Here is an 8,733-nt window from a genome sequence, read left to right as displayed (position 1 = left end):
AAAAAAGCTACTTCCTAAGAAAGCTTCTCATGTAAGAATTTCTCAGTTTTTGTCTGAAATGTCTTTATTTACCCCCACCATATTTGAAGACAAATGCTGGATATGGGACCTGGAGATGTAGCTCGGTTGGTAGAGCACTTGCCTAACACACACGAAGCCTTAGGTTCAATCCTAGCACGACATAAACCCACCATGGTTTCAGGTGCCTGTGGTGGAGGCAAGCGGACAAGAAGCTGGAGGCCAGCCTGAGCTACTTGTCTCAAAACAAACAAACAAAAACTGAATATAAAATACTAGGTTAATAAACTCCTTTCAGGATAATTTTCTATTCCAGAATTTTTATGGCTTTTTCAAATCTTGTTTGTATAAACAAAAATGAATTACATGAATTCTGTGTATATACATGGTTTCCAGTTCTCTACTGAATTGTAATTTCACCGAGGAATCTTAATTACTTTGGTATGTCTGACAGCTCTATTGGGAAACCCTCTGCATCTATATGGATCGCCTGTTGCTTTTGTTGGTTCTCACTAAAGTTGCCATCTTCCTGTGTCTGGTTTCTTTGAACCGGTGCTTGTGGGAATCAGTGGCAGGGAGCTGCTCTCCTCCAGAGGACAGTCACAGTTTCTGCTAGAACCTGGAGGGACTGGGAGAGATCATTTTAATTCAATTTAACTAGAGGTCTTGTTGCCCTTTTGAAAAAGGACAAAGTCCATTTTGAAGGCCTTGAGCCCCAAATCTTGTCTCCTATCCTGAGAGGCTCCTATCCTGAGGGACCCACTTCTACCCTCCACCTTGCTCTCATCAGTAAAGATAGACTTTTCAGAAGCCATGCTAGCAATGCATGACCTGGCCTCAAGCATAACTGGACACTTGATCCACGTGGACCAATTTCTTTCCATCAGGAATTCGGCTGACATTCAGAAACAGCTGGTCAGTTTCCATTACATGAAAACTCAGGAGCTAGAGGGCAGCTGAAGCAGGAGTAGAAAGTCAGTCGGAGGGAAAGAAAAGAAAGCAGAGAACCACATGGAGATACTGAGTGTTCGAGTTCTTCAGGGGGCCTAGATGCAACCTATTCTTTGGCTCATTGATGTTTTCTGTGCCTTGTCCAGCCTGTGCTGATTTGGGGTGGAAACGGTCTGGTAACTAAGAGCAACGATACTGTGAGAAAGGAACCAGTGGATTCAGAGACAAAAGAATAAATCAAGAGCCAACATAACTTCAAAAAGCCATCCAGGTAAAGATTTGTGACCAAGAAGCCACCTCCCAATTGTTTCTCAGTCAGTGATACCCCGTAGGATTTCCCAAACCACGCTACCAGCAGGATCACTTCTGAGGAAAGCTCAACAGTATCCAGGAAAAGCTGTGGGTGCAAGCCAGATGGAACACGAGCACCCACTGACAAGTAGCAGCTGCACAGCTGCTTAAACCCAGCAGAGTGGGCTAGCACCAGGACACCTAAGGACACTCCATGTTTAAAGATGAAAAGCTCCGGGAAGAGAGGCTGACAATCCAAATGAACTCTCCCTGTGTTTCAGGACTGCAGGTGAAAGTGTACTGAGGGCAGTGATGGAAACCAGGGAAGGAGTAGAGCATCTCGTGTCCAAGGGGAGGCAAATCTGTGCTCAGCTTGATGTAATACCAACTAGGCCCAAAAAAAGAATGTCCAAACATTCAGTGTGTGGCAGAGAGGTGAGGGATCATACTGACATACACAAACTATGTGGGAAGTCAAAGCTCATTCTAAAGAGCTTGCTGCTCATTCAGAGGACCTGAGTTCAACTCCCAGCCACCTGTAGCACCAGCTCCAGGGGGTCCAGTGCCCTCTTCTGGCCTCCACAGGTATCTGTGTACACATGGCATATACTCACACAGACACACACACAAATAAATTTTAAAAGAAAAAAGAAAAATTTGCAAAAAGCAAAAGTCAGGTAAAGGGAACAAGGATCAGTTCCTAACGGTTGTAAGAGTCTCATAACTGCTGTGACAGCAAGTTCTCACTGGGCACAGTGGCACATTCCTGTAGCCTCAGCTTACTTTTAAATGAGGGCAGAGGCCAGGCATGAAACACACCTGTACAGAACCTGGCACTGAGGAGGCTGAAGCAGGTGAATTACCATGGCTTGAGGCCGGCCCTGGCCACACAGAAGGCTCTGTCTACAAACTACTTAATTAGGCTAAAAGTCATAAAAATTAGAATGGTAATAAACAACTTGCTAATCCTAGTTGGATTGGTAACTGATGAATATGTATTTTATTTTTTTTTTATTTTTTATTTCGCCGGGCGGTGGTGGCGCACGCCTTTAATCCCAGCACTCGGGAGGCAGAGGCAGGCGGATCTCTGTGAGTTTGAGACCAGCCTGGTCTACAAGAGCTAGTTCCAGGACAGGCTCCAAAACCACAGAGAAACCCTGTCTCAAAAAACCAAAAAAAATAAAAAAATAAAAAAGTAACTGATGACTATGTAAAGTGATTTGATTAAAAGATGATTGAGAGTTGGAGGAGCAAGACACCTACCGCCCAGCTCCCTAGAGGTGAAGGTCAAACTAATTAAGTAAAGCCGACAGAAGGAACTGTTAACTGGGGAATCCGGTCTGTTTAGAAACACTATTCTGGCAAGAGAAGAAACCTCTGTTAAGAGACAGCTTTCAGCACCTGCACTCTTTGTTTAGTTCTGTAAGAAAGCCAAGACAAAAAAAGGAGAGAGAGAGCGCGCGCAGAATGCAGGCTCTTTGAAAGTACTAGTAAACGCAGATCACCCAACAGACCAGCTGGTTAAGAGCAAAAGCTGGTTACTCCAGTTAAATCCTGTGCAGGTTTTATATCAACAACTCCGAGGCTAACCTGCAATGGCTAAGGAAACACACAGAGATTCAGACTCCAATGAGCAGTCTCAGTTAAGAATTGTCATTTTATTCTTCAACCAATTCAGTATCCATGACATACAAAAGGATATAAACAGATTATCATAAATAGTAACAGGAAGACACACAAACACTCATGAAGAAATCCAGCACAGGATCCCAGTGTGCCTTCTCCATGTCTACTCTCCAGTATAAGGTTTATTCTACAAGCTTCCCACGACTCGGCAAAAGCAGCTTTGTGGCTCTCAAAGTCCCATTAGAGTCGCCAACATAGGTGCTGATAAAATCATGTTTGTACTCACAGCCAGAGGAAGGTTTTCAAAGACTGATTTTTCAGGCCATCACATCAGTAGACTTGTCATCAGGAAGCAACTTCACCAAAGGAAATGATTCTCTCCTCTCGGCCTCCCTCAGGTCCTCCTTTGTGCAGGAAGAAGGTGCCTTTTAAGAATACCCTTGCCCACCAACAGAGAATGGAGAAAAAGGCTGAGCCCCTGCCACCTTCCAGATGCAATGCAGATCTGAAGGGAGGGGCAGTGTTGTGGTCTCTATCTCATACACATCAAGCACATCCAGAAATATTCATACTGCTATCAAATACACTTTCACCCAGAAGACGTGGAAATGGGAAGAACCTAAACCGAACCAGGCATTTTGTAGAAGTCAAAGTTTAAAGGAATCGCTCTCTCCTGTGAGTTACATGCCACGGTTCTTTATGGAAACAGAAGATTAAGGGCTTGTCTCCTGAAATGCTGCCGTCAGAGGCAGTCAGGGAATATAAGAAGCTTATGGCTTTAATTCACAGAACACAACAGTTCCCCATTATCTAGCCATGCTTCTCTGGTCATCTCTAAGAAACTAACACACTGGAAATCCAACTTTCACACTGAAAAAAGCATGAAGCAACTTCATACACAAGGTCGAAGGATACTTAAAAAACCCCAAAACCTGACAATTGGGGAATTGTTCCATAAGGAGACTTTTAAGCCTAGCAGGGTTCATTTATAATTTGCCGTGTGCTGTTTGAAGGGGTGACAAGTTTTGGAGTTAAAATACACTACCATAACGACATAATACGTCAGTGACAAAGGCTAGGCATACATATCACATTTCAGATTCATACACAATACAGTGCTGACTTTAAAGGAAATCTTTTGGGGACACTAGAGGGAAAAGATAAGAGGAAAGGATTTGATTTATGAAGGAGGATTTAGTCCAAAGCTAGTCCAGTGAATATCTACCAGCAGGACCTCCAATGTTTTATCTCCAAAGAAATGATCTAATAAGTCATAAAATGAGCACATGCACATTTGGGACATACACGCTCCTGAGTACAGTGTGCCTCGGACATACTGGCTTCACTCGTTACTTGAGGACTGTGAGTTTCTGGCTTTAAAGATTGTCCTATTATATTTTAATTAGCCAGTTAACACGGCTGAGGCTGCTCCCTGTATGAAGACAGACTAGACTTACAACATAATTTGATCTGGTAAAGACAAACAGTAGGGGAATGAGAAGTTTCCAAGATCTTCTTACAAAACCTTTTCCCTCATTTGAAAACCTCTGCCAATTGTCTAACGGTGTTTCAAAAAAGAAAGCAAAACTGGCTGGAAAATGCCCATATTCTCATCGTTTACTAGCATAAAACAAATGAATTCATAGATGTTGCTCAATTATTTCTCAAAAACCAAATGTGAATGTTTAATCGTGTAACTTAAGAACTCGATTTTTCCACATTCCTTTATATAGAGTTAGCATCTGTAAATTGAGACTCTTTTTGGACAATCATGCAAATTTAATTTGTCCCTGGAAACAAAAACACAACCTAACAGATTAACAAAACATGTCCTGTAGACAATATTTTTACTGTGAATTTTTCTCCACTGTTACCATTTTTATCCTTTAGTAAACAAACTAATCTTAAGTTTACGTATTTTGAGTTTACAAAGAGCTAAACTCTTAAAGCGATTAGGAAAGACTGTATCAAGTCACCCTACTTTAACTTCTGAGCTGGCTCCACTCTTTTCAAAAGTTAATTCTAAAAAAAAGTGAGTAATTATTATCAAGTTATATGAGCGAGAGACAGCTCGGCTGCCATAGATGCTCCTGTAAAACTGAATAAAGATTTTATTATACCACACACACAAAAAGCATTTGGTACAGAAAAGGCAGTTTTCGGTTATTCTGCTAAGAATTTCTTTCCATGATTTCTCCCATTAAAGTATAGTTTTCAAAGCAAGCACCACGACAAAGGAAGCATCTAATTAGTCCATTTTCTTCTGATCCAAGAATGCTGAACATTTACTGTCCCATCTGTAGTTGTATCAGCAGGGTAATGAACACAGTTTATATTACTTAACTATTCTTTGAACTCCAAGAACTGTTGAAGTCTTTTCTGATGTTCTGCAGATGCTTGCACAGCACTAAATGAAACATAAATGCAAAGCATAAGCTTTATTTTACATTAAGCATATTAAGTGAACCACAGAGCACAGAGTCAATATTTTTCAAAACAATTAAAAATGAATAGAAATCTTCACTTATTTAGTACTTCTGAAAAGGCTGGATGAAAACCTTTTTCAATCTAATGAAGGCAAGGGCTTGCATCGGGCAATGGCATGTTTCTACCGTCTGAAAGACCAGAGCAAATTCAGACTGACAAGTGCAGGCATCGCTCTAACCTGCTCTACTATGGAACCTGCTGTGCAGAGTTCCAGGCCCTGCAGTAGATTTTCTGGATTTTATTATTTTATTCAAACCAGATTCAAACATTATCTTTGAATTGTGGAGTATTTGAATTGCCTTTAATATAAAATCCTTTAAACTAAAATGTTTGGTTAAAACACAATAGATTCCATTAATCGTTTTCAAAGGTAACAGCTTGGTGGCTTGGATTTATTTCTCCCTTTGAACATACACTATGTTATGAATGGGGACTCAGTTCTCCCTCACAAAAGCATGTTATCTTGGCAGATTGCAGGCAAATACAACCTACAACTAGTACACAACTTCTTTGTAAACTTTTGAACAAAAATTGAATATAACAAAAATGTTGATTTTTCTAGTTTTTTTCTTGTTGTTTTGAAACAGAGTTTCTCTGTGTAACAGCTCTGGCTGTCCTGGAACTCGCACTGTAGACCAGGCTGGCCCCAAACTCAGAGATCCGCCTGCTTCTCCCTCATGAATTAAAGGTGTGTACTGCCACGACCAGTGGTTTTCTAGCTTTTTTTTTGGGGGGGGGGAGTCGAGACAGAGTGATAGGGTTTCTCTGTAGCTTTGGGACCTGTTCTGGTACTAGCTCTTATTGACCAGGCTGTCCTTGAACTCACAGATATTCACCTGCCTCTGCCTCCTGGGTGCTGGGATTAAAGGAGTGTGCCCATCACCACAACCGCCCAGCTTCTAATTTTTCATTAAGATTCCAGACACCTGAAGATCAACCTTTTCAGTACCAAAGAAGTCCTGTTTTAATGCCTTTGCTACATATTATCCTACAATGCCTCTTTATCATCTCTGCTTCCTGATCCCCAAAGAAACTCCAATAAAGCCACTTCACTGTGAAAAATGCCACCTAGGGAGGTACTCATGAGGTGGCTGTCACTAACTAACCAACATCTTGCCCCTTAACTCTCCCTCCACTAGAAGGTAGAGTTGTTCTAAGCTCTGCCACTCAAGTACATTTTGATGCTATAAGCTGGAAGTGAACCAAATTTGCCTAATTATGAGACAATGGAGCTGGCTACAGTGGCTCACATCTGTGACCCCTGAAATCAGGAGGCAGAAGCAGGCAGAGCTTTGAGTTGGAGGCTGGCCAGGCCTACATAGCAAGCTCCAGGACAGACAGGGCTACATAGAGAGACCCTATCTCAAAAACCCAGCTTCCCTCATCTGTATCTGGTTCTCAGGGCAGAGCTCTGGGTGAACTCACACAGGTAATTACACAGGCATAACACATATTGATGCTGGGCTTTACATAGATAAATGATCCCATTTTTTTCCTCTATCAACAAAAAAGCAAAGCAAAGTCGGGAGCCTAATACCATCTACCGGTTCATCTACAGGGACCACATGACTCTCTAGTTAAGAGTGCAGACACTGCAGCTAGAACCAGAGTTAGCAAGATCTGGTCTGAATGCTGGCTCTATAACTGGCTATCTGGATGACCCAACCTTGGCTAACCTGCTTCAGGAACTTCCCCACAACGACAGACAGCAATCCTGTAACCAGACATAAACCCACATGTTTTCGCAACTCCAGAGCTAAGACTCTTCCTATTGTTCGGCTCTGTCCTGACTTTGCTCATCGGTGTCAGTGACATAAAATATAGCTTTCCTCAGAGGAAAGAGAAAAACAGAACTTCAGCCCTGTGTGTCCACTTTGGCTGTCAGTAGACACACACACACACACACACACACACACACACACACACACACACACACCTACTCATCTTCTATCACCAGTGAGGACATTGGGAGCACATCCTATATGCCAGCTCACATCCTAGAGGCAGACTAGTGCTGTAAATGGAAAGAGGGCAGATTCACGTTCTGGTATAACTGTGCTATCTGACAAGACGTAACTGTTCTGTGCCTCCGCTGACACACCCATGTAATTAGGATAACCCCTGTCCCTCACAAAACTGTTTAGAAAAGAAACAAAAAGCTACAATCCATGCCATCATATTGGACAGCAAAGGTATGGAAGTTAATACATAATTTTTGTTTGCTTTTAAACAAATAAACGTCTCAATGATACAGGGTCATTTACAGTTCTTTTCTATTCTTACACAGAACCAACGTGTGCCAGGAATATTTGCTACTGCTACTGCCTTGTGCCGTGGAAGCAAAAGAAAACCAAAGCAGGCGGTATACAGTATTCTGTTACTGACTGCATACAGAAAGGTGGGACAACCTCTCATGCCCTCTAGAACTAATTACAATAAACACGGCTTAGTTAGGAAACCAGTATCCTTCATCCTGTCCAGCTAGAGCATTTCATGAGAGCGAAGCAGTAAACATCAATGAAAACTAACTATAAACAGGTCTGGCATTTGTGGTTTCTCTCTGGTTCAGTTTCTGAAGGTGTTGTGATCTGCCGGTGTTTTTCCAGCATGATTCACAAAGTGCCACAGCCTCATTTATGGAATATTCTGCTCACCCAACTACCCAAGTCTTAGTTTCCTGACCAAAATGTAAAAAGAGAATTATTTTTAATATGCTTTCTGGAAAGGCACTCAGTATTTTTTTTCTCCTTTAAGTATCTTTTGGTAACTTAAATGTATCAAATATATCATTCATATATTTGATTTGATTCATATATATATATATATATGTATTTGTTGCTTTTACAACTTTCTATCATTTGAAAGACATTCCCAAAGATAATCATAAACAAAAATTTTAAACACAAATACCAAGTCTATATGTAAGCTCTACTCTCAGAGAACCATCAAAAACCTATAAGAAAACTTTCAATCCGCAAGCCTTCTTGTAGCCAGCTCTCAGAACTCCTGAGATAAGCCATCAGTGTGGATCAGATGGGTAAACTTACTTCAGATGGTCACCAAACGTTGTGGCTATGCGGTAGATAGCAGTTTTCAGTGAGGCCCTGAAGGCAAATCTTAATGTTTTGTAGGAGGAGTCCACAAGGCTTCCTGAAATTCGGGGTGGTTTACTAGAAGCATGAGGCAGCTTGAAGTACTTGTCGACAGCCTAGACCAGGAAGAAAGAAAACACAGTTCAGATCATTGTGAAAGCCAGGGTAGGCGAGCCTTGAGATGTCGCAGTGGGTAAAGGCACTTGCTGTAAAGCTGCATGACCTAGGCTCACTGGAGATCACTCCCCAGGACCCACACAGGAGAGAA

The 8,733-nt window shown here is 41.8% G+C and overlaps 1 protein-coding gene across 4 annotated transcripts in view; it reads right to left on the bottom strand.

Moving 5' to 3' along the window:
* Positions 1-2,897: 2,897 nt before the first annotated feature.
* Ndc1 (NDC1 transmembrane nucleoporin) overlaps positions 2,898-8,733 on the bottom strand; it is a 50,994-nt gene continuing 45,158 nt past the window's right edge. For all 4 annotated transcript variants that reach the window (XM_075945147.1, XM_075945148.1, XM_075945149.1 and 1 more), the window contains 2 exons: positions 8,421-8,581; positions 2,898-5,293 (listed from right to left, as the gene is read on the bottom strand). In XM_075945147.1, the coding sequence (XP_075801262.1) occupies positions 5,230-5,293; positions 8,421-8,581 (225 nt within the window). In that variant the 3' untranslated portion in view covers positions 2,898-5,229. The remainder of the gene's footprint in view (positions 5,294-8,420; positions 8,582-8,733) is intronic.

Source organism: Microtus pennsylvanicus, chromosome 13, assembly GCF_037038515.1.
Source record: "Microtus pennsylvanicus isolate mMicPen1 chromosome 13, mMicPen1.hap1, whole genome shotgun sequence".
Taxonomy (NCBI): domain Eukaryota; kingdom Metazoa; phylum Chordata; class Mammalia; order Rodentia; family Cricetidae; genus Microtus; species Microtus pennsylvanicus.
This window is presented reverse-complemented; position numbering and strand designations above follow the sequence as displayed.